A 26,963-nucleotide genomic window follows, 5' to 3' on the forward strand; every position below is an offset into this window, starting at 1 on the left:
TCAAACGGCATTATTACATCCCTTTTCCAGAAGTAGATATATATGTGTTTTTGTGTGTGTGTGTGTGTGTCTGTGTGTGCAAGGAGATCAAACCAGTCAATCCTGAATATTCATTGGAAGGACCGATGCTGAAAATGAAGCTCCAATACTTTGGCCACATGATGTGAAGAGCTGACTCATTAGAAAAGGCTCTGATTCTGGGAAAGATCTGAAGGCAGGAGGAGAAGGGGACAGAGGATGAGATGGTTGGATGGCATCACTGACTCAATGGACATGAGTTTGAGCAAGCTCTGGGAGATGGTGAGGGACAGGGAAGCCTGGTGTGCTGCAGTCCATGTGGTTGCAAAGAGTCAGACATGAGGGAGCGACTGAACAACAACAATGTGTGTGTGTATATATAAGCGTTGTGTTACTATGCATACAATTCATGGCACATTTTAAAAATAGACACTTGTAGAGCACAGGGAACTCTGCTCAATGTTATGTAGCAGCCTGGATGAAGGGGAGTTTGCGGAGAATGGATATATACATATCCCCCAAAAAAAGTATATATAAAAAAAAGTCAGTATTTTCATCTCAAAAAATTTCAAAAAAACCCAGATACTTGAAATCAGAGAAGGCAATGGCACCCCACTCCAGTGCTCTTGCCTGAAGAATCCCATGGATGGGGGAGTCTGGTAGGCTGCAGTCCATGGGGTCACTAAGAGTTAGACACGACTGAGAGACTTGGAGAAGGAAATGGCAATCCACTCCAGTGTTCTTGCCTGGAGAATCGCAGGGACGGGGGAGCCTGGTGGGCTGCCGTCTATGGGGTCACACAGAGTCGGACACGACTGAAGTGACTTAGCAGCAGCAGCATGTACTTGAAATAGATTTAATATGGGTAAATTACACTTCAATGCCACAAAGGCAGATTTTTGTTCCTATGTCTTGTGTGTGTGTGTGTGTGTGCGCACGCGCGCGTGCATGTGAGACCAGGAAAAACTGAATTCAAGATTAGTCATGAAGGCACCTTTCTACCACAAAAATTTTAGGTAGATATCCAGGTCATGGCCATTAGGGTCTAGAGTAACAACAAATTACACTTATGGACGAGTATGAAGTCTGAGGGAAAGTGTGTTACTAGTAAGTGCTGGGATTCTTTTCTACCTGGACTATTGCATCCTACAATGATACATGATCATCAGGTCAAAGGACAGCTACAGCTAAACAGAGATCCATGGAAGGTTTTGAAAAGGTGAAAGGTGACACAAAGTCATTATCTCAAGGCATTAAAGTGCAGTCGTGTGGGAAGCCTAGAAGTGGAGAAATAATGAGAATACAGTTGTAATAACCCAGGTAGGTAGCAGGAGGGGGCTGTACAAGAAAGCTTAATAAAAAGTCATTATTAACAGTCTCACTTCCTCTCTTTTTTTTCCTGATGTCCACACTCATGGCAATTAACAGTCCTCCACCTGCCACGTCTATTTTTGTTGAACTAATTTACCAATATAAAATGCTCTGGAAAATAAAAGTTCAAAATTGGGTCACAGTGATCACTGTAATTTTTCATGTATCAACTCACAGACTATCAACTGTGCATCACTTACTGAATTTTAAAATATTTATCTTATGCTATTAATATTCATTTTAGCAAAACTAGAATATATAGATAAAAGGATAAAAAATATAGCCCTACACCCAGAGATTATTTTTGCTTGCTAGCGAACTAAACATCCTTATTTATAGAAAATTTTAAATACCTGAGATCAATGTCTGCTTTTCATTTTGGAAGCTTTTGCACAAGAACCTACCTTTGTCATAAAATAGTTTTTACTGAAAAGATTAAGGAGGGGGGAAGAGGGAATTAACCTTTAGTGAGAATCTGCAACATGCTAGGTGGTTTCATCTATATTATGTGTTTTAAATTTCAAAACAACTCTGTGAGATTGATACTATTTTGAGATGAGGAATTTAAGGCTCAGAGAAGTAAATTATAACCCAAAGGGAGGGTTGAGTCAAGGTTCAAATAGAAGTCTGCATAATTCCAAAACTATGTGTCTTATAGTATATAAGACTATATAACCCATGCTTTTTATTAAAAACAAATACTTATTTCAAGTTATTAGGTTTTAAATTTATCTGTCTATTCCATATAAAATCAGGTATGTTAGCCCACTAAAAGACACCAGAGAAACTGCTTAGCTTTCAGTTTTAGGACATAAAATTGTACTTATTTTTATTGGGAGGGAATGATAGGCTTTGTGTGCCATGGTTACTATGACCTAATATTCTTCATATTATATGTGTTAGTTGCTCAGTCATGTCTAACTCTTTGTGACCCTAGGGACTGTAGCCTGCCAGGCTCCTCTGTCCTCTGTAAGTTTTCCAAAAATTAAGACAGTAATCCTTTTGAATATCTAGTATTAATGATAATACTACAATCTATTAAGTCCTTAAAGGGAAACATCACATACACCCACACACAGAATATAAATTTATGACTTTTTATCAACCTGAACACACATATTCACTTTTAATTTAGTCAACTTTTCTTCACTTCTAATGTGTTAAATACAACTTATTGTATACGTATTACATGCCAGACACTGTTCTAAGTTTTTGACATCTACTCTTTTATTCACTGTTGATAAAGTGAAAGTGAAGTCGCTCAGTCGTGTTCGACTCTTTGTGACCCCGTGGACTGTAGCCCACCAGGCTCCTCTGTCCATGGGATTTTCCAGGCAGGAATATTGGAGTGGGTTGCCACTCCCTTCTCCCGGGAATCTTCCAGACCTAGGGATTGAACCTGGGTCTCCTGCATTGGAGGAGGCATATTCTTTACCGCCTGAACCACCAGGGAAAATTCTTTGTATTAGAATTTATTATAAATTGCTAATAAGTTTTGGTTGATTTCTACATATACTATTTTTTAAAATACTGAGTAGAGTAGTAGTCCTTTATCCCACTAAGATCTGTTAGTACACATATTTATACATGAGATCATTCATATTTAGACTCATTCATTATGTTCATAGATTTCTAACTCTATTATTATACATTATTGCCATTAACAAGTTCTGTTGTTACTATCTGAAGCTTATGTGATTTAATCTGTCCTCTGGTCTCAACCTATCTACTGCTGCTAGAAATGGCTTGTAGATGTTCTAACAGTGTACCCATGCTTTGAGAGCTGGTCAGCATTAGCTGGTGCTAATCCCAGAACTGTTTTCCAAACATCATCTCTGCCCAAGGGCATTAGCTTTGGAAACAGTAACCAAGTTCTGATTTCTAGGGTTTCAGGTTTTGCTTTATTGCTTTCTCTATATCCTGATTTTGAGGTGTTAAAATCTTTCTCACTGCAATGATATGTGTACCTACTTCTGGGTCGAAAAGTGTATCTACTTATATAGTTAGCCCCATAGTTAATTTAATAGGTGGCTCTTTTTCAGAAAGAAGGTTATTTTTAATTGTAATACAAAAGAACCAAGGTTGAGTGGATGTGCTTGAATGGGGGCAACAGAAGCTCTGATCACTGTTTCTTTTTTGTCTACCTGTAATGGAAAATCTTGCTAGAATCTCAGAGTTTCAGTGCCCTTGGAGGTTATTTGGTCCAGGATTCTTCAAACAAGAGTAGTTCATACCCCTATGGAACACAAGGGAGTTTTCAATATAGGAAAAAGGGGTACATTATTTTGTGGGAATTAATTTCTAAAACCTTAACAATTCCCATATTTAGACTGCCATTACAACAGACAGGCATACTTCTCACATATCCAGAATCTTTCTTTGATACACTCTCTTAGAACATAAAGTTTCCAGTGTGTCAAACAGGCAAAATTGAAAGTATTTTTGTTGATAAACATTCTTTAACCAAGACAGCATAAACCCAAGGAAGGGCTCTTTTGTTCTTCCTGCCATACATGTATTTCTAGCAAAGGCAAAATGCAATGAAGTTAAGAAATGGACTATTTAAGACTGCTGGCAGGTTTTAAAATCTGATGCATCAAGAGGGAGAGAGAAATCTTCGTTTTGTGCCCCTGTCACCCACTCACCCACTGTCTATGAATGCTTTTCATCTGCAGAAGAGTTTCATGATTGCAAAGAGAACTTCAATAAAGTAAGAAGTATTCAAGGCAATGATGCCTTATTTAATCCAATTGTCAAACTCCTGGCAAGGCTCTGAGTTTTATCCATCTCTCTACTGCCTGACTAGCATAGGAATTCTGAGCTGAGATGGTTGTGACAAAATTTATATTAATTTATTTGAACTGAAAAAAACAAGCCAGACTTTTTATGGAAGAAAGTTAAGTTTGATTTTATTGAAAACTAGCTCTACCAGTAAATTAAATAGTGAGTATTTCCCATATATTTGATTAGCTCATATTTGATGAGCTAATTAGTGATACTGATAGTGTATGATAAAAGCATTCAAAAGAAATTATAACAAAGGTAAATGGAAATGAACAATGGTTCCATTTTCCACTCCATTCTGTATATATCAGATAAAATAAAGTGCCACTAAGTAAAAGAATAAGAGATATAATTAGTGGTAAGCCTTGGTGAAGCCTTCTCTGGTGTACTCCAAGAAAATTGAGAAACTGGATTGATTTGGAAAACTGCATAAAGAATCTTTTTGAAATCAGGTAGCTGCCAATTCTTTGCTTTCAATAAAACTGAAGAAGAAATGTGGTGGAATTGACACTTGTAGACCACTAAATCGGAGAAGGCGATGGCACTCCACTCCAGTACTCTTGCCTGGGAAATCCCATGGATGGCGGAGCCTGGTAGGCTGCAGGCCATGGGGTCGCTAAGGGTCGGACATGACTGAGCGACTTCCCTTTCACTTTTCACTTTCATGCATTGGAGAAGGAAATGGCAACCCACTCCAGTGTTCTTGCCTGGAGAATCCCAGGGACGGGGGAGCCTGGTGGGCTGCTGTCTATGGAGTTGCACAGAGTCGGACATGACTGAAGTGACTTAGCAGCTTAGCAGCAGACCACTAAATATACTTTTCGGAAATAGATCACTATGTGATTTTTTAACAAAGGACTAACAAGGACTTTGAATAATTGAATGAGACATCTTCCTAAAACTATTCTTCCATTTCCATCTGCTTATTTTGTAGGGAGAGTTCTTATGTTTATACTTATAAAAAAGGAAAAACAGGAATAGAATTGATATTGAAACTTGCTTTGCTCTTGTAATAAGTAATATTCATCAGTGAATACATAAACTGTCTGAAAAGTCTCCATCTCATTCAGAGAGGTATTTTCTAATACATTTTCACTTTTTATATTTAATAATTATCAAAATGCTTAACATTATGTATATAATAATTAGGTTAATTTCAGCCAAATATGTACAACTGATAAATGGAAACAAAATTCAGTATAGAATAAAACAGATTTTTAAAAAAACACTCAAGAGTACTATAGTTGCAGGAAATACAACTCAAATTAGTGTACATATTTTAGACACACAAGAACAAAATAGTTTTAAGATCACTGATCTAGCTTATCCTATGAAGTGTGTTCATTTTTAAGTGCCTATCCATGTCTATCTGCTTTAAATTATTACACTATTTAGAATCTAGGATTTATTTTGAATTGAGATCTCAAAATGTCTCTTTCCTAAAAGGTAGATGCCGACCTGACCCTCTCACTATAATCAGTGATGCACAGAGAAAAGGACATCACAGATTTCTCTCTGCTTAAATCCATGGAACTGGCCGCTAATATAAGTACAACATTCCTGCTAAAAAGCCTCTATCTGAATGTCAGGAGACTAGAGTTTTGTGAAGGTGCTTTGTCTTTTTAAATTCTGCACTGTTGCTTTTCAAGTCATGGCCCTCCTCTCATTCGGCCAGGTCAAGCGTGGTCATTGCTGTTAGCATTTTCAAATGCTCTTTATTGATTGTAAACACACCTGGAAGTCAGCGTGCCATTGACACCGTTTGATAAACTTGTAAATACTTGGACAACCTTTTCCTCTGAAGCTCGTCAGTCCTCCCAGATAAAAGCCTGGAAACAGATGTCTTTCATCATGTCCTGAATTCCAGAAAACTTTGGCTTCAGAGGAAATGAAAGGAGGGCTGGTTTTAGTGCTCACCATCCTCCCTTACTGAGATCACTCCATCCTTAAGCCCCCAGAGTCTGAACCTGGGAACGATCACAGGAAATACTAAGGCGGTCTGTAGGTTTTACCAAGAGAAAAAGGAGGAAAGATGGAGGAAAAAAAACAGACAGGGCAACAGACTGCCCTGTAGTTATTCTAAACTCAAAGCATGTGGGTTAGGAATCAAACCAATTAAAGCCTTCACAGTTAGAGTGAGATGTACCACATCTTCAAACACAATAAAGTATCATCTTGAAGGTTTTTTCCCCCCATCCTGTCCTGTTGTGCCTCAACGTGGGAGCCACGAGCTGTCTTTTCACCTGCTAACTGTGATTTTTCCTTTCATCAGAAAGTGTGTGTCACAACAGTCTTAATGTCTTAAAATACGGTTGTCAGAGTGTGAAAACATAAAGAGGCTGAGTGCACATAGCTATTGTTATTCCTCTCCTTCTTATGTGATTCCCAGTTTATATAGAAACACATCAGTAAAGTGGCATTTCTCAGATAACTCCACTAAATAAAGGACTTTGTACTCTGAGATATTTTATGAATAATAGTTTATAACCCCCAGATATCATAAGGACAAAACAGAGTAGTACTTAAAAATCCTATCGGTAATTTAGGGGGTTTGGTATCTGTTTGAGAATTACTCTATGACATCAGAAAACCACTCAGAGTTAAAAAATACTACTCTTTGGGGTCATAGATATTATGAGCTTGCTGCCTGCACATCATGTGAGTGAACTGGCCTATACTGATTAAAATGAAAAGCAGAAAATACATCCAACTCTGAAGGTCTAACAATTGTCAAGGAAGGTAAATGATAATAAATATCATCTTAGGTCCCACAGAGGCACTAATAATTAAGGCATCAGGAAGCAAGGTTGGGCATTTATAGACAATCAATAGCCCACCCTCCAATTCTATGACCTAACCTTGGATTTATACTCTGACTTTGAGATCTCTGAGAGAAAATATCTTTTTATAAACAACCACATGCCATAACTTAACATTATGTATACAGAGTGTTACATCACAAGCTAAGTGAATTAAAACTTTACCTTGCAAATGTAGTTTAATGGACAAAATCAATGTAGCATCTAATTAAGGAGCTATTATACAATGCAACAACATAAATACTATATGCAATATTGAAGAAAACTCAATACTCTTGAAGCACTGTTAGTCCCATTTCTTCAATTCATAGGCAATTTTTAACTTGCTCTAAAATCTAATTCTTTGAAATTGGCTTGTATTTGAGAAAATTCATACATGACAAACAATAATGTAAACTTTAAAAGCAATCTGAACCTTTTTTTGTTTAAAGAGGATGAATCACATAGTTTTCAATTTGTCCTCATACAAAAGGGGTTTTTAATTATTTGCTGCATGCAACATTATATTAGTTTCTGATGTATAACGACTTGATAACTATATATATTGTAAAACAATTACCACAATATGTCTAACATAGATAGTCACAACTTTTTCTGTATGTGATGAGAATATTTAAGATCTACTTTTTCACAACTTTCAAATATATGAGACAAGTGGAGGAAGGGAAGGTAGCCACCCATCTGGGGACTGACCCCAGAGACTGTCTCTGCCCTGTCTCACTTCCCACAGAGGTTAGGGGGTAACGCCTGGGCACAACGTCCCATGCGCCCCTCTGTGCCTGCTTGTGTGAATATACACACTATGCCTCCATCGCTGAGTCGGTCAGTTCCTGGCAGGGCCCCTACTCAACAGCACTGTGTGGGATGGGGCAGGAGGGCTGGGCTAAGGAGACCCTGAGAAGGAAGCCCCAGCTATGGGACTGCAGGAAGGAGAGAGTGGGGGCCCCCCACCTCATCCTCATGGTGACTAACTAAAGTCACCGTGTTGTATATTATATCCCATGACTTATGTATTTTAAAACTGGAAGTTTCTATAAAAGAGTTTTTTTTTACTTGGAGAAGTCATTTGCCAGAGTTACACTAACCAAAACTGATGGCCTTCATTTTGTCTTATATTAATGTGCTATGCTCAGACACTCAGTCATGTCCGACTCTGTGTGACCCCATGGACTGTAGCCCGCCAGGCTTCTCTGTCCATGGGATTCTCCAGGCAAGAATACTGGAGTGGGTTGCCATTTCCTTCTCCAGGGGATCTTCCTGATCCAAGGATCAAATTTGCATCTCCTGCATTGGCAGGCAGATTCTTTACTGCCAAGCCACTGGGGGAAGCCCAATAAAACGTTAGGATGTATAAACAAATAAACAAAATGTGTACAATAAGCATTTTTCTTATTCTTACATTTCTTATGTAGGGTCTGTAAAAAGTACCCTACATGTGTGGTTAACAAGTGCTATTTGATCATTCACAGGAACCATCCACTTTAACAGACAGTCTAAATTTCAATCTATATAAACCCAAAATAAATACTTTTAATTTCTGTATAGTTACTGGATCTGTTCATATGTGTGTTATCAGTGCATTAAAGATTAAACAGTTGTTTAAAGTAATTATATTTCACTTAATTGAAACTTCCCACCAACAGTTTTAATTAGGCCAGCTTTTCTTCACTCCTCTAATCCACTGTGTGCTAATTTCCACTGTCACTGCCATCAACCATTAGATTATAGTTTATTTGAAATACATAGCACTTGGTATCAAACACTCTGCACAGGGGCAGCGGTGGTGGTATTATTATTACTGTGAAAATCGAACATTTAGAAATGTCTTCTAAAATCCCTCAGCCTCCCTAAGAAAGAAGAGGGCTGAATATACAGCACTTGGTATTAAATACTCTATACAGGGGCAGGAGTGGTGGTATTTACCATTACTGTGAAAATCTAACATCTTCTAAAATCCATCAGCCTTCCTAAGAAGGAAGAGGGGGTCATGAAGTATTATTATTAAAACAGAAGATGGAAAAGCAAAGAACAAAAAAATATGGTAAAAGCACTAGTCACAGCCAGTGGGTACATGTAAAGTAGCAGCATATATAAAATACAAATAAATATACTATATAGATATATAATAGTTTCTTTTCAGTCTTGCAAAGAAATCAGCCAAGGAGGATGAAAATAACTGATGCCAAAGCAGAAGAAAAATATTCTAGATTAGAAACAAAGAGGAAGGAGAGCCAGGGAAATGCTGAAAGGCAAAGAGCCTGTTTCTCATGTGATGGAAAAAGGTGTCTTTATCCAGTTGCTTTGAGATATAAAGTACTATGACATTTTGCAAAAAGTCAGAGAATGCCAAATGCCAAACATAAATACAAGCATGTACACACATATAATAAAAATAGGTACATCATATAAGTATACTTACACATGTACGTATTTTTCTGGGTGTTTATATTGAAAAAAATGAAATACAGCATTCTCTAACCTCTTAAATACCAATTTTTAAACTCGGAACCAATTGATTTGAAAGCCTGTTAGCTTAAAGTGTAAACTTTTGAAAATTTAGAGAAAGGGCAAGCTGAGGAAAGGTCAATAAACGATAATCCTTTAATGTGTTTTGTATGTAAAACCTTCTAAAACAAAATGAAGATAGTATTCCAACTTCCCATACTAGCTGAATGAAGAAAGCTAAATAAACCCAAGATAATATAAGAGATGATACACTGAATTAGAATCTATTTACAGACTAAAAATAAAACAAAATGCACACTTTTGAAGGAAAGGCAGAAAAGCCTAGCCATTGACTCAGAAGGCAGAACACTGTATTATTCCTATGATAAAAATGTGAATGTTCAGTGCTTCAAGTAACTGAATGAAAGCCACTCATTCAAAGATAATATTTGTAATTCTAGAACCTCTTCCTTCTCCCATACACAATTGGCTCTAACATGGGTAAAAATAAATTTATGGAAAAGAAATGTTAAAAGAAAAACACAGGACACGTGATTATTTCTCTTACCATTGTCGCCAGAAGGTAACGATACAGTGTTTGTTGGCATGGTATCAGAATTCACTTTTCCATTCTCAAATGTGTCATTTTCGGTCTGCTGTAACTGCCAATTGAGGCCAAAGAGATGCATTGCTGGGGGTAAAAAACACACGGTGTTTAAAGGTCTGCTGCTTCTAGCTACAACAGCAAATGGTACATCTGTTCATAACAAGAGTCACATGTAAAGTTAGAATTACCACGTTCTGAATAGCAAGAGTCACATGTAAAGTTAGACTGTCCATACTCTGAGTAACAAGAGTCACATGTAAAGTGAAAATTTCCATGTTCTGAAATGCCAAGGATTCATCGCCTAATAAAAATAAGAAAACAGTTCCTCACACAAAGGCAATTCAGGCAGCAGTGCAAGGCAACACAGCAGCACTTTAATAAAGATTTGATATTACTCAGCTAATGAGCACCGGGAAACTCTTAGAATGAATCACTCTGTGCTCTGCTTTGTTCCAATTCTACCACTCACCATCATCTAAGTGAGTTGCAGGACAGGACCACAGGCTTCTTGCACATGTGCAATACTTGGTTGTAACGTTTATAGGTTCTTAAGAGCTGGCGATGGACAGGGAGGCCTGGTGTGCTGCAGTCCACAGGGTCGCAAAGAGTCGGACATGACTGAGCGAATGAACTGAACTGAATTGAAGAGACATGGCGCTCTTCACTTGGACTAAGGTAACAGGTGGTCTCACAGATCAATATGGTGCATGAAATGGTCAACATGGATTCAGATGTACAACATACAGTAATATTTGAATATTCTTAATTTAAGATGAATAATCTTCAAATCTTTGACTTATAATTCAGCACTAGCACAGATCAAGCAACATGCATATGTATCAGATTCAGCTCAATTCAGTTCAGTCACTCAATCTTGTCTGACTCTTTGCAATCCCATGGACTGCAGCACGCCAGGCCTCCCTGTCCATCACCAACTCCCAGAGTTTACTCAAACTCATGTCCATCGAGTCGGTGATGCCATCCAACCATCTCATTCTCTGTCATCCCCTTCTCCTCCTGCCTCCAATCTTTCCCAGCATCAGGGTCTTTTCCAAAGTGTTAGGTAACTTCACATAAAGTTTTTGATGTAGGATTGGTAATCTTATAAATTTATGTATAAATTCATACATAAATTTTATATGTTTACTAATTTTCTTTATGTAAAAATCTTAGCAAATAGCTAACTAGAAGACCAAGTAATTAGAAAGAGAAAGGTAATATAATTTATTATTTTACATATTTTTATTTTATTCTTTAAAAATATTTAGAATAATACTCACTGTCACATTAACCATTAACACTGAATGTTCATTTGTGCTCCATAAAATAGAGTTTAGGAATTAATCCTGAAGGAAGGCTAAATATCCATGGGGAAATCTGGTGACTGTCATATTACTATGTCATGAAGGAGAATTTTTCAACATTATTTGACAGTATATATTCATTATACATATTGGAATTTACCAAAGAGAGATGTAAGAGTTTAGAAAGTACTGTTAGAGACAGTGTGATAACGACTACTGTTAAAAAGCCCTTATTAAATATTGAATATATATGAACAAAACTAGGCTGTTACAGTGCAAAGAGCAATTAGTTAGACGTGGGTTCAATGTCAGTCTAGAATTTGTTGTTGTTGTTTAGTCACTAAGTTGGGTCTGACTCTTTTGCGACCCCATGGGCTGTAGCCCATCAGGCGCCTCTGTCCATGGGATTTCCCAGCAAGAATCCTGGAGTAGGTTGCCATTTCCTTCTCCAAGGGATCTTTCTGACCCAGGGATCCAACCTGTGTCTCTTGTGTCTCCTGTATTGGCAGGCAGACTTTTTAGCACCAGGGGAGCCCAATCTAGAATTTAACTTTGGACAAATGATGTAATATTAAACATTAGGTTTACTTACAAAATGAGGCTGGTTAAACCAACCTTAAATGATGTGAATTTTCTAGACCATGTATATGAAGAATGTGTGTGTGTTAGTCACTTAGTTGTGTCCAACTCTTGTGACCCCATGGACTGTAGCCCTCCAGGCTCCTCTGTCCATGGGATTCTCCAGGTAAGAGTACTGGAGTGGGTTGCCATGCCCTTCTCCAGGAATTTTCTAGACCATATATATGAAGGATAGCTGGCACCTACTGGGGCAGCCCATAGTATGTAGCTCTTTCATTTACTTATTCTGTACTCCAGGGTATTGAACCATTTGTAGTCACCTGACCAGACCACAGAGTCTCAATAAACATCCCCCTCAGCCCCCACATCTGCAGTGCTCTCTACCCACTGCAAAATACCTATTCTTCCCTCTGATGGTTGGTGTCAGCTTCTTGGGGAGACCTCCCTGACTGAGTGAAGTATCTCCCAAGATTGTCTCAGATCATTCACCTATCTCACTTGCCTCATACACTGTCTGCTACTGACCACATCTCAGTAAGCATCTGTCAAAGAAATAAACTCTATTTTCTGAGGTTTTAAAATCTCAGACAACACTTTTGTGGACACAAGTATAGCAATTTAAGGCAAAATTAATAAATACCAAATAAAAATATAAATGGCTAAGAATGGAGTGTTACATTATTAATGATGAATTAATGATTGGTCTTAGCATAATGCTATAGGAAAACTATAATAGCTGAATGAAAGTCCATTAGCACCGTATATAATTGATCAATTTTTTTAAAAAAGATTCAACAGTTTGGGGACATTCTATTCCAGTCTCGCATTGTTTTGTTAACAATTTCTTATATAAAAATCATCCTTTAGTAAAGAAACACACCAAACATAGACAGGAACATAGCTACATCCACCCTGGACAACTTGTAACAAACATATAGGCTCATACTCCCTGTTTAAATTATAGTTTTTTGATGTTCTCAGGATTTGGACTTAAGCCTAACCCTAACCCTGTTATACAGAGTGAAATAAGCCAGAAAGAAAAACACCAATACAGTATACTAACGCATATATATGGAATTTAGAAAGATGGTAAGGACAACCCTGTATGCGAGATAGCAAAAGAGACACAGATGTATAGAACAGTCTTTTGGACTCTGTGGGAGAGGGAGGGGGGGGATGATTTGGGAGAATGGCATTAAAACATGTATAATAACATATAAGAAACGAATCGCCAGTCCAGGTTCGATACAAGATACAGGAAGCTTGGGGCTGGTGCACTGGGATGACCCAGAGGGATGGTATGGGGAGGGAGGTGGGACGGGGGTTCAGGATGGGGAACACGTGTATACCTGTGGCGGATGCATGTTGATGTATGGCAAAACCAATACAATATTGTAAAGTAAAATAAATAAATACAATAAATAAATAATAAATAAATTATAGTTTTTCAGCAATTTCCTTTAAAGACTAATTTTTTCAAGGATTAAGATACAGGTTTACAATTCTCCAATATACAAACTGTCAACTCATAAAGAAGTATAATTTCATGTCATTTTGCATTAAAGTATGTAGTTTTTGAGTGGCAAAATATCAGAAGCTTTCTCAACATTTATCACTTCATACATTTTTCAAGGTTTCAGATAGTTCCGCAATGTGTGAATAAAATGCTGTAGTTCTGAGTACAGTAAAAGTTTTGACAGACATACTCTGGCTTAGCAATAATATTTCAAAAGAGCCATAGTTTCTACACAAAATAATGTATCATCATTGTGAGCTTTTATGTAACATAAAAAGCCTTCTTGAATGATAGATTTGCTTATATTACTGGTTTTAACAGACTCCGAAGAAGAGGAACAGTCCCTGGGTCATGCACAGATATCAAAAGTTAAAAAGCAGGGTTTTGTTTGTGTTTGGAGAACTATTTTACTTTTTGCCAGATGGGCCAGAGCTTTATTACATATATTTTTTTATAGAAAATCTCAGTAAAATGGGATTTTGGTTCTACTTAAGATGTCATATAATGAGAAACATACCAAATGGTACTGTATCTTGTTAAACTCTGCTTTGAAAACAGATACCAAACGGTTGTTTGGTCTTAGGACGTTATGTATTTTGAAAATGTTGGTGTTTGGTATTGAGTGAAGTTCTTGACACTGATGTGTCACGAAAGATTTTTATGCAAATATAGAGATTGATTCCAAAGTTAATGAGAGACAGAGACACACAGAGAGAGGGACAGAGAGAGAGATACAAAGAGAGTGAGAAAAAGGAGGCAACAAACTCAAAGTCAGAATGCTACTGAAATTACTGAGCACTGGTGTAAGCAGCTATCTTGGCAGACAAATAAAGCAAGAATTAGAGAAATAAAATACATCTATAAAGAAAGGAGAATGATCCTAATTCTTTAATGCCCAGGCTGGAAAGCAGAGTTGATCCCATGAGAAGGCAATTGCTGCCACTCTTCATGATGTTGTGATGGGTCCTGGTTTGCCCAGGACCTGACGGAGGGCATGGGAAGAGTGCCAGAGAAGAGACTGGCAGCTCTGTGCTCCGCGGGGCCCTTGACCCCTGGGTGGACAGCTTAGCTAATGAGGACGGCTTAGGCGAGGTGGCACAGACTGGCAGCAGTACCAGGCATTCTCTCAGCCGCAGACAGGGCCCTCTGCGTTGGTGTGGGAACATGGGGATGCAATATTTTTTAAGAATAAAATGTTCACTGAACACTTAACTATGTGTCAAGTGTTGTGCTTGTGCTTCAGCTTATCATCTCATTTAATCTTCCCAAAGACTCCATTAGGTAGTTACTGGTTTTTTTTTAAATTATAAATCTGTGAAAACTGAGACTTTCTGAGTGTAAGGTTTCAAACGAGTAAGTTGTGGACCGTGACCTCAGACCCAGACCTTCTGATGATAAAGGGCACACACACCACCTATAAACTACCCGAGGGCGGAGTATGAAAACCCACACAGAGGGGAGCTGAGTGTAACTTCTGTGAGGGTCGTAGGCTAGAGACATGATTCTGCACTACATCTAGGAAACTGAAGGCAGAGACAGAGTTTGGAGAGGGGGGAAGGGAAAAACAGTAACTGGTAACACTTGTGTACTCCAGGCACCGTCCTGCCACACAAATACTTTTCCATCGCAGTATATTGTTGCAAAAGGAAAGCTCTACAGTAATGTTATGACGGTGATTAAATTAATAACAGGCTGTTTTAACTCCAAGAGTCTTAAAAACAATTTAAAAAATATGCAAGTAAACAGCAGTGTGTGTTTTAAAGTTATATATAGATATAATCAGTTCAGTGTGTTTTTTTTGCATTTTAGAATACTTTGATATATATTATCTCCTAATAAATGTAGTGTGTGACAGGATCGTTACCCCTGATGTAGGAGGATGTAACACAGGCAGAGAGGGGTCAGTGATTTACCCAGTTAGTGCATGAAGAGAACTCAGGATGTGTATCTCTGTGTGTATCTGTGTGTGTGTGTCTCTCTCTGTCTCTCATTAACTTTGGGCTCAGTCTCTGTATTTGCCTAGAGATCTTAAGTTACACATATTAAGTGTCAAGAGCTTCACTCAACACCAAACACCATTTTCAAAGTACATAACAGACCTCCTGATGTTACTTCAGGATTCCTTTTTCTGCACTGTGCTGTTTTCCTACTTATCTGAATCAAAACTGAGCATTCGCCTCAAAGGAATTACAAAAAGTCTTAACACAAATTGTTAATTCATCTCTCTTTTGAGGAGCAGACATACTCAGAAGTTGTCCATTTCTTAAAATTAAGTTGTAAATACAAGATGTTTACCAACTATAAATAGTTGTATTTTTGCAAGATCATTTAAAGGTTGCTTGTTGGGAATTAGAATATATTTTCTCCTTATTAAAAAATCTTAGATACAGTGGGTAAGTCCCCATAGATGTACAAAACTCTGCCTGCATATCCAATAGAAACATGTATACACACAGCACCAAAAGGCATGAACAAGAATGTTCACGGAAATATTTGTTACAGCCCCAAACTGGAAAGAACTCAGATGTCTGCCTGCAGCAGGATGGATAAAAAAATTATAGGATTGTCATACAATGGAATTCCACACAGCAATGTGAATGAGTGAGCCACCTCCAGATGCCACAATATGGAAAACCTTCACAAATACAATACTGAGCAAGGGAACCCATTCACAAAAGACATGAATACTGTGGTAAGTCCATGTGCATAACATTCAAAGCAGGTGAAAGTCCCCGGAGTGACTCTCTGCAGGGAGAAGAGGGGAGGTGTTGACTGGGAGAGCCCATGGGGGCTTCTGGAGAGCGGGTAATACTCTATTTTTCTGCCTGGGAAGTGGTTCCACTGGGTCATTCACTTAGGTTCTGTATACTTTTCTAACTACATACTAAATTTAAATACTTTATTTAAAGTAGTCCATCTGACACAGGGCATAGCTAAAGAATGTCTGTTTTACCTTCCCTGAACCTTTGCCGCAGGTGCTTTTCTCTGCAAAGCTCCCAGGCCTTCCTGCCCATAAGGCTGCGGGTGAGACAATGAGGACAGCCTGTTATAGCAACACCACCCCGACCCCCGGCCCCGCTGAGATAAACAGAATAAATGCACACACAGGGCAAAGACCCAGTGTAGAAGGGTGGTAAGCGACTCCATCCGGTAAGAGGAAAACGGAAGAGTGAGACAATAGTCAAGAGACAGAAGAAACCCACATGTCCACTGATGAATGGATAAAGAGAATGTCATATACATATGTTGTTGTTTAGTTGCTAAGTCATATCTGACTCTTTGTGACTCCACGGACTGTAGCTTTCCAGGCTCCTCTGTCCATGGGATTTCCCAGGCAAGAATACTGGAGTGGGTTGCCAATCCAGGGATTAAACTTGTGTCTCCTGCATTGGCAGGTAGGTTATTTATACTACTGAGCCACAAGAGAAGCCCATTATATATATACACAGGACAAATACTGCTTGATTTCACTTATATGGGCATCTAAAATAGACCCAAAGGAGCAGACAGTTGAATGGTGCTAAGGGCTGGACTGGGGGGATACGGGGAGTTGTTTAGCGAATAGAGAGTTTCTATTTTGCAAGATGAGAAAGTTCTAGAGCTCTGTTGCATAACAAGGTGAACACAACACAGATCCCATGAGCTGGCCAGATTTGCCTGTCTACCGTAGTATCCTTAATTATTCTACTTCCATGACATTGTTCCTTATAATTCCTGGTTTCTGGGTTGCCTTCCCCAAACTCTGCCTGATGAAATCTCACCAACACCCTAACATCTGGTCCACATAACATTTCTTCATGAAGTCTTCCTAGAAGACTTCATGAAGTCTATACTGCCATCAGTTCAGTTCAGTTCTCTTCAGTTCAGTCGCTCAGTCGTGTCCGACTCTTTGCAACCCCATGAATCACAGCACGCCAGGCCTCCCTGTCCATCACCAACTCCCGGAGCCTACCCAAACTCAGGTCCATTGAGTAGGTGATGCCATCCAGCCATCTCATCCTCTGTCATCCCCTTCTCCTCCTGCCCTCAATCCCTCCCAGCATCAGAGTCTTTTCCAATGAGTCAACTCTTCGCATGAGGTGGCCAAAGTATTGGAGTTTCAGCTTTAGCATCAGTCTTTCAAATGAACACCCAGGACTGATCTCCTTTAGAATGGACTGGTTGGATCTCCTTGCAATTCAAGGGACTCTCAAGAATCTTCTCCAACACCACAGTTCAAAAGCATCAATTCTTCCGCGCTCAGCTTTCTTCACAGTCCAACTCTCACATCCATACATGACCACTGGAAAAACCATAGCCTTGACTAGACGGACCTTTGTTGGCAAAGTAATGTCTCTGCTTTTGAATATGCTATCTAGGTTGGTCATAACTTTCCTTCTCAGGAGTAAACATCTTTTAATTTCCTGGCTGCAACCACCATCTGCAGGGATTTTGGAGTCCAAAAAAATAAAGTCTGCCACTGTTTCCACTGTTTCCCTATCTATTTGCCATGAAGTGATGGGACTGGATGCCATGATCTTAGTTTTCTGAATGTTGAGCTTTAAGCCAAGTTTTTCACTCTCCTCTTTCACTTTCATCAAGAGGTTTTTTAGTTCCTCTTCACTTTCTGACATAAGGGTTGTGTCGTCTGCATATCTGAGGTTATTGATATTTCTCCCAGCGATCTTGATTCCAGCTTGTGCTTCATCCAGCCCAGCATTTCTCATGATGTACTCTGCATATAAGTTAAATAAGCAGGGTGACAATATGCAGCCTTGACGTACTCCTTTTCCTATTTGGAACCAGTCTGTTGTTCCATGTCCATATACTGCCATAGCAATTTATATTATTTTATCTTGAACAGACCACCTTATATTTGGATACATTTTTAATTGTCTCTTGTGTGAGAAGTAGGGGGGGTCGTAGGAGAATCACAAATGGATCTTTGCAGATAGGGGGTTAAAAATAGGTACTCTGATGGAAAATGATGAGTTTGGGGTGGGGTAAGGGAATAATGTACAGGATGTTAGCTATGAAAAAATGGGAGAGGACAGTTACAGGAAAAATTTAATACGTAATTCAGTTTTTTCAATATTTTGCTTAGAGTTGATCTTAGAGGGCTGGGTCTCCATAGCTTGGTTCCTGAGAAATAAGGATGATAACAGAGAATATGAGACTGGTAACAGTCAGAAGCAGTCTTAGCATATTATCGATTGGAGATGCATAAACACCACAGATGTTAGTTTCTACAAAAATGCCCCAGTCAATAATGTGTTAGAAAGTACCTAGTATAATTCCTGTTTTTGCACAGTGGGAGAATACAGATTTTCAAGATGATTCTCAGTCAGAACTCTTTTAAATTAGTTGTAGTATCTGACATTTGTAGTCTACAAAATTCATGAGCATACTTTTTATACTACCACCCAAGTCAGTGATAAAAAAATATGACTAAGATATCAACTCTAGAAATAACTCAGTGCTAAACTGTCAATCACTTTTGCAATCTATGTTACTTATAGCCCAATAGTCTACTCTAAACTACATTTTAAGGGTTTTGCCTGGTATTCTTAGATTGTAACCGAATTCAAGATGCTTAAATTAAAATATTTCTTGTGTCACTCAAAAAATATTCTATAATTTCTTAATTTTTTTCTTTCTAGAAATGCCAAGAAAAAAAATCTCATTAACTGAGAGAATTTTGAGACAATATGCTGGTGAAAATCTACCAGTGAAATTTTATGAAGAAATTTTCAGGCTCTGAAATACCATTGAAGTGAGAGAAATTATAGCATCCGCTCCCTTTATTTTTCAAGGCTGATGGAGATGAAAGGAATGTGTGGTATTATATTTATTTCACCTCCTCCCCATAAAAAAATGGGCATGCCATTGTTTTTAACCGATATATGCTGGTTTGATATTTAAAAGCCAGCATGTAGAAGACTTGAAACCAAAATGTGTCATTAAGGAAAATTATATGCCACCAAGGAGCAAATGCAGTGCCATTTTTAGTTCCATGATGAGAGAAATGGTGCCAAATTTTGATCTTGTCTCTGGGGAGCATGCCACCGAAGTTGTTATCACAGCTACTATTATTTCTACTGGCGTGCCTGTGTTCTCAGATACTGCCAAACAGGGATGGGAAGGAGGGGTGGCGACAGCTGGTGACATGGTCCAGCAATCTGCCAGAACCTTAGAGTAAATTACAGGGGATGTTGTGAAGCGAACACAGAAGCGAGCACCCTTGCCATCAGAAACCTGAACCCAGCTTATGTCACCAGAACCCTGAAGAGTACGCTCTGAGCTTCTGGCAACTTAAAATCTAGTTCTTAGCATGCCTGGCATTATTGGCTAAATGCTGTTTAATATTACAAGATCAAGCATGCATTCTCACAAAGACAAAAAAAGTATGAGATAATATGAGAACCAGATTCTGGTAAAACAAACAAATAAAAAACTAAGCTAAAAGATATCCTGAAGGTATTTGCAATTCAGTTGGATTTAGCCTCCAAAACTTTCCAAGTTCATCACAGCAAGCTAAGGTTAAATGCTTTCCTGTCTTGAAATTCACCTCACATCCACATATGTTTTCCCCCAAAATAATCTTTGTGAGAAAGAATCATTAAGAACATGTTATCAGAAGTTGCAGGAAAAGAAAATAAGAATCTGATCATTTATAGGTATGAAGGCAGTTTTCAACACAGGCTGTGTGGTATCTTGCGGAGCCCTCAGTTTACATTTAAAGAGACCTGGGTCCAAGTCTCAATTCTGGCTCTATTGAGTTCTGGAACCTTGGCAAGTCCCTGGGCCTCTCTGAGGCTTAGATATCTTATTTATGTAAAAATCTGAAGAACTGCACTCACTGATCTTTAAGGTTTCTTCCAGATTTATATTCTATGGTATGTCAATATAATGTTTTAAAATATAAATATTTAGGCTAAATCATTGAGCCTAAGGGAAAAAAAAACATCTGGCATCAATAAAATATCAACATATTAGAATACCAGTGTTGTGGTTCCTTTGTCTTCATTTTCAAATAAAGTAAAATTGCATGGGCTCAAACTATCATTTTATGCATACTACTCCTTGGGTATCTTGGGTTTTGAAAGCAAAATTTCTTCATTTTGTGTTTAAATTTCATGAATACATAAATATACGTGATGCACATGTGCAATGATTAGATTTTACAGAGGAAATGAGAAGAATACTCTTAAATATAGGGCAATGATTTGATTTGATTCATGTTTCCAGAATGCAACCAAGTTTTCAATGCAAAATGAAAGTATCTCATGTAAAGACTGCAGTTTGTAACTTGGACCCCTACTGGTCTAAACTGTCATTAGGAATACATAGTTTTCCATAAATTAGCTTTTGTTTTGGATTTCCTGCTGTGTTCATATACATGTTGACGGAATGTGTTGGGCAATATTTTGGCATTCAAATCCATTATTATTTGTTATTAACTTTTAAGGCTAACGTTATTTCAAAAGTTTATACCTTGCTGACCCAAATATGGTTATTTGAAAATCAGTATTTCTTTTGAAAGCTTAAATATTAGTATGTGCTCAAATTGCCATTAAAAAGATATTTTGATATTCAGAGGAATTAACACTTGATGTAGCAAAGTTCTCTGAGCATTATAATCTACTGGAAATCACAAGCTTTATGAACAAATAGTTTTGAAGGGGAGAAGGGGAGGGAAGTAAGGAACGACTGCTGATATTTTATATTTCTATACATGTATTTTTCCTTTCTATCCTTTCTTGGCCTGTGTCATTAATGGGCATGTAAAACTATGGCTATGATTCAGCTCTGTAGGTTTGTTTTTACCAGAATATTAGACACCTGTTCTTTTAGAAATAATATTAAAAATTCTACTTTTAAATTTCTAAGTCTTTTTTCTTTCTCCAGTATGGAGATTCAGTATACTATGTTGGAGGATGCTGCTTAGTAAAATAACAATTCCAACTGCCCACTGACAGCCAGGGCTGAAGCTGACAGAGGCGTATGAAAATCAAGCTGTTGTTTCTGTCACCAAGAGAATTAAGTTGGGATTTCTACAACAGATTGTTTTCCTAGCATTTCATTAGTTTTTCTCTTGTTTCCAGGTTCTGTTCTAGAAATGAAAGAAGCATTCATTCTCCAACCAAACAGAAAAGACTAAACGTGTTCACCCTCATGATTGACTGCCCAGAGGGGCCAGTCATTATCAATAAGCCAGGGAATCTTTGAAGTAACAGTTGTCAGCGTTAAAGAATATGGTATGAGGACCCATTCCAAGAACATTCAAAATACAGAATGAAATCATTTACATGATTTATAGACTATGCCTTGCTTGCCAAAATACTGAGTTTGCTGTTATCATGAAATGTTTGTGACAGAGGATTCATTGGTAACAGTTATTAGTAGCTTCACCATTGAAATCCCATGGATCTACTCATTATTCAAAGGCTTATTGTACTGACTCAATTTTAGAAATAATAATATTAAAAGGAATCTGAATTCCTTTCTCTTGAAAACATTATTTAAGATCTATACCCTACTTTTATGCAAGTAAATGTGTATAGATGTTAATGACCTACTTAAGCACATAATATTTCCTTGGCTTGTTTTAACTTTTTGGAAGAAGAGTACAATAGACCTGAAAATGATAATTCTTTGAAATTTTAAGACACTTTAATCATCATTATTACAAGATCTAACTATTAGGGATATGGAAGGTTGGTAGATTAAAATATGGCAAAATCCAGGTTGGTAGATTAAAATATGGCAAAATCCAACAGGTACATGTATGGCTGAGGCCCCATCACCATTCACAAGACACTATAACAATATTGTTAATCGGCTATACCCCAATACAAAGTAAAAAGTTAAAAAAAAAAAAAAACAACCTTCTGTATAGGCCAAACTTTATCCGGTGGTGTCAGTCTGAAACACTTAAATGAGTATATTTTTAAGACCTTTGTTTAAAAATTTAGGTTTCTACTGTTCATTTTAAAATGCCAACTTAGGAACACTGTGATGTGGGACACACTTATTGCATACATTGGAAAGAACATCTCTTACAGTACTATTGTTGCAGGAACACATAAAAGTATTCTTTGTCTTCCTTTAGGCGGCTTGTTTCTCCAACACTTCATTTGCTTTTAGAAAGACCTACATTTCTGCTCCAATAAAGAATAGTTAATGTGAAAAAATTTAAAAAGGTAAAATCCAGAAAAATATTCCCTTCAAAATGTCCCTTTCATAATACTAATTATGAAATAATGAGTCCACTTCTTCCCTGAGAAGTTACATTTGAGAGAAAGAACATGATTTGTGAGTGTGTATGTGTGGCTGTCAAGTGGTAAATTCTATTAATAACAAAATCAAAGACCCTTCAGGAACACAGGCACAACCAGCTCAAGTAGTTTGTTGTTAGGGATTCGTTTGTCAACAAAGATTTAGTCAGTGTCTCCCTCACCAAGTTCTGTCGCCTATGAAAGCTGGATGACATGGAGACCATGTCACCACTTCAGACACCTCGTAGGTAACCGTAAATTCAACACATCCCATCAGCCTGCCTTGACCTCTCACGTCATCTCATCAAGCAGGCTGAAAAACAGCATGGGAAGCCAGTTTCCCAGCTGTTCCCCATTCATCTGGGCTCACGTGGAGAGCAGCTTTCCTCAGTTATGAACTTAACTCTAATTAATGATATTTATGAAGCTTTTGTGGGATATTCTTTTTCAAAGCAAAATACCGAGGAAGTCGTCTCTGATACCCTGGAGATGGCTCTCGCTGCCCACCTGCTTCTGTATTCGGTGGTCTCAGGCTCCTTTCCTAAAAATAAATGACCCACTTTCCCACTTTCAACATGCAGTGCTTCTCTCTATGTGATTCTCTTCTGAGATCACAAGGAATATCTGTGAAGAAGTAAAATGCATCTAAAAACAGCTTTAGTCTTAAAATAGAAAATAATGGTAAAATCTGTGATGACTTGAAATGACTGAAACAATATGGTTAGGTTTTATGTATAAATTCTGTGTAACTCAGTGTCTCAGAACTACATCATGAAGCTAGCTTGTAAAAACGACAAGTGGAGATAAGGAACAGATGAAGCATCCAGAACAAAATTAAAAGATCCCATGGAAAAGAGCCACAGCATTTTCGGTCCCCTCAGCAGTGGTCCCTGTACATTTCTTTAATATGCTCTTCATCTTTATCATATAATTGTGGACCTTCTATGGTACTGTTATTTTATATATATTTTTATATTTAATTCAGTTTTTCCTTGCGATTACTGGCAAAATTTTAAACACATTTTTAATTTGTTTTATAACAAATTGCAATTTTTAACTAAATTCTTAAGTCTTATGAGACTTAAGTCAATGCCCTCTGATATAGTGGAATAAAGTTCTGGACTCAAAATAAGAAGACCTAGATAATGTGCTTATCATGCTCATTCCCTAAGTCATGTCTGACCCTTTGAGACCTCACAGTCTCAAAGCAGACTATAGCCTGCCTGGGTCTTCTCCTCCATGGGATTTCCCTTGAAAGAATACTGGAGAGGGTTGCCACTTAAACATTGACTGGCTTTAATGCTGGACAAGTCACTGATTCTCTGGGCCAAAGATTTTTCTTTCTAAAAAATTGTGGATACTGATATTTTATTCACTAGGTTGTGAAATAATAGCAGCTAAAATTAATTCAGCACTTACATTTTATAGGCTCAGTGATTATTATTTTTATCATTAAAATTGAAATACAATTAATTTACAGCATTGCATTAGTTTCGATTGTAAAGGAAAGGGATTCAGTTAAACATATATGCATATCTATTCTTGTTTAGATCCTTTTCTACTATAAAAAATAACCTATTTTTCTATAGGTTATTACAAGATATTAAAAATAGTTCCCTGTGCAATATAGTAGGTCTTTTAATAATTATTTTATGAAATATTCCAAAGATCTCTACTATAACTAATCCTGCTTACAATGACGAGGAAACCCAGGTTTATGGAGGTTAACTGCCCTGCTCAAGATGACACAGCTGATAAGTGACAGAGGTGGGATTACAAATTCAAATCTTACTGCTTTGAGGCTCTGTGCTTATAAACAGCATTCTAAAAATACACTGTAATGTGGTATTCAAAATTGACACATTTTCCTATATAAGATCACTGTTGTAAAGGCTATGCCTTACTGTGAACTCGGTGGTTAGGAAGGATATTCAATACTTGGTAAATTTAAGGGGATTAAATTGGTTGTGATCTTGGAAATAATTAAAAGGAAATGCCTGGGAAAAACAAATAAACATGTCCAAGATGCAGAAGTACTGTATCATTTTTTTTTTCCCTCAGAGGAAAGGGCCTCATATCCTAGCTTCGCATACAGTAACATGTTAGGTAGCCTTGAGTGTCCTTCTACAACCATGGAAAACCACGGGAAATGTAGGATGACATGCAGAAGGCTTCCTCTTTCTTAGGGGCAGAAGCAATAAAGGGGAGAAAGAGCTCAGTAGTGGAGGAGACTGAAAGGGTCAGGCTGTGGCCATAACATTAAGGAGAAAAGACAATTCCAGCGGAGTCCACCAACACCAACTCAAGCTGACTGATGGGAAAAGCTACAAGGATGATCCTCTTGTTTTTTGAGGTTTTTTTGGATGTAGGCCATTTTAAAGTCTTTATTGAATATGGTTCTATATTGCTTCTGTTTCATGGGTGGGGGGAGGGGAATTTGTTTTGTTTTTTGGCTGCGAGGCATGTGGGATCCTACCTCCCCAACCAGGGATCAAACCTACGCCCCGGGCACTGCCACTGGAAGGTGAAGTCTTAATTATTAAACAGCCAGGGCGGTCCCAAGACGAGCCTCTCTGGAAGCCTGGATAAGTCACCAGTGATGAAACCTAACAGTTCAAGAAGAGACTGGAAGTTCTTATCTTCAACAATACTGATTATTTTCTCCCCAAACAAGTTAGTACTACACAAAACTGGCTAAAAAAATGTAATTGTTCTTTGATTCAGTGTCTATGTGCTTAAAATGCGCCATGGAAGTGTCTCAAGGTAATGTTCTTTCCCCTTCTAGGCCCAACTCAAGAATGGAAATTGGACAGGTCGACCTCTTTGGTTCTCAAATGCACAACAATGATATCTATCTCCAAATAACTTCTGAAACACAGGAAACACATGTTTTAGAACTATCTTCAAAATAGGTTAATATAGAACTCATGAATGCTTGCAAAAGAATGCAGAAATATGATTTAACAGCTTTTAAAACTATTTTCTGGATATATTCTATAAAGAAAATTCTTAAAGCATGAAAGTGTGTTATCTAAAATTAAAGGAAAGAAACAAGCAGAAACAGACTATAAATTCTCATGGAAATTTTAAATCTAGTTACCCCAAATCTCCAAACAAAGATTTCTTTTGACTTCTAGATATTAACTACAAAGAGGATTCTAGCTAAACTAACTCAACAAAGAAAATAAAAAATATCATAACTGTTTTCCCTCTCAGACACTTCCAAATTTATTTTTATTATATCACAATGCATTGGTTCTAATATTCCTGAGAATTGATTTTTGGGCCATATTTAGGTTTATGTGGTAATACTTAACATTTGTCCTTATGTCAGCATTTGTCAAAACACATACTACTACTTATTATTCTGGTTTTAGCAGGAAAACCTTTCTCTAATGCTCAGATTCGGTAAATACTGCATTTTATGCACTGCTCTAGTCTTCCACATTTTTTTTCTCCTTTTAAAATAGACATCCTGATTAAAATTAACCGCTCAATGTTTACTGTCTCTAAGACATAATCTCTAAGAGGACAAGGACTGTGTAAGGTTGCTCACTGCACTATCTGTGATAATGTCTCAATAAATAAATGTCCAAAGAATGACAGATGGATGGATGAATGAATGGTCACTTCCTTTTCTGATGTTATTTTCTTAGGCCACTAAAGAAACGGTGGTATCGTATTGTTAAGGAAGGACAAGATGTGAGTAGTCTGAAGACATTCTAAGATGACACAGGAACAATAAACTAAAAAGAGTCACTACACACGTGCATTTTCTTTGATCTGTTTTATTTAAGGATGAAATCTCTGTTGGAACATAGATTCAATGGAAATAGAGGTTTTCTGCTGAATTCATTCCTAAGATTCCTAGCAATCCATCAAGCTTTTTTAACCTCATATATGCCAGTTACTTTTTCTTTCACTCCTCTCTATGTAGATATTTCTCTCGGTACACTCTGCTCTCAGTAGCACTAACGTTAAAGCAAATGACATATGCAACACTGATTAAATATTTATGCAATGTAGCACTGAAATGGTAAATATTGTATTATGCTTTCCACTTGTCATTAGTCAGGAGTTGTTGCTACATTCTGCAAAAATGATAGCCTAAAACAAAGAAGACAGCCCTGTATTTCACAGGCAAAATATTTATCTATAGCACAAACTGGAGTTTAGATGACTTTAAAGGTATTTCTTATTGCTGTTGTCCTTGGACATTTTTCAAGTCAGGGAGAGTCTTATATTTGAATGGTAAAAACAGTC

At 37.6% G+C, this 26,963-nt stretch overlaps 1 protein-coding gene across 1 annotated transcript in view; it reads right to left on the reverse strand.

Moving 5' to 3' along the window:
* TENM3 (teneurin transmembrane protein 3) overlaps window positions 1–26,963 on the reverse strand; it is a 622,438-nt gene that overhangs the window by 129,061 nt on the left and 466,414 nt on the right. The window contains 1 exon segment of the mRNA XM_070364068.1: window positions 10,006–10,128. Within this exon segment, the coding sequence (XP_070220169.1) occupies window positions 10,006–10,128 (123 nt within the window).

Source organism: Bos mutus, chromosome 27 (assembly GCF_027580195.1).
Source record: "Bos mutus isolate GX-2022 chromosome 27, NWIPB_WYAK_1.1, whole genome shotgun sequence".
NCBI lineage: Eukaryota > Metazoa > Chordata > Mammalia > Artiodactyla > Bovidae > Bos > Bos mutus.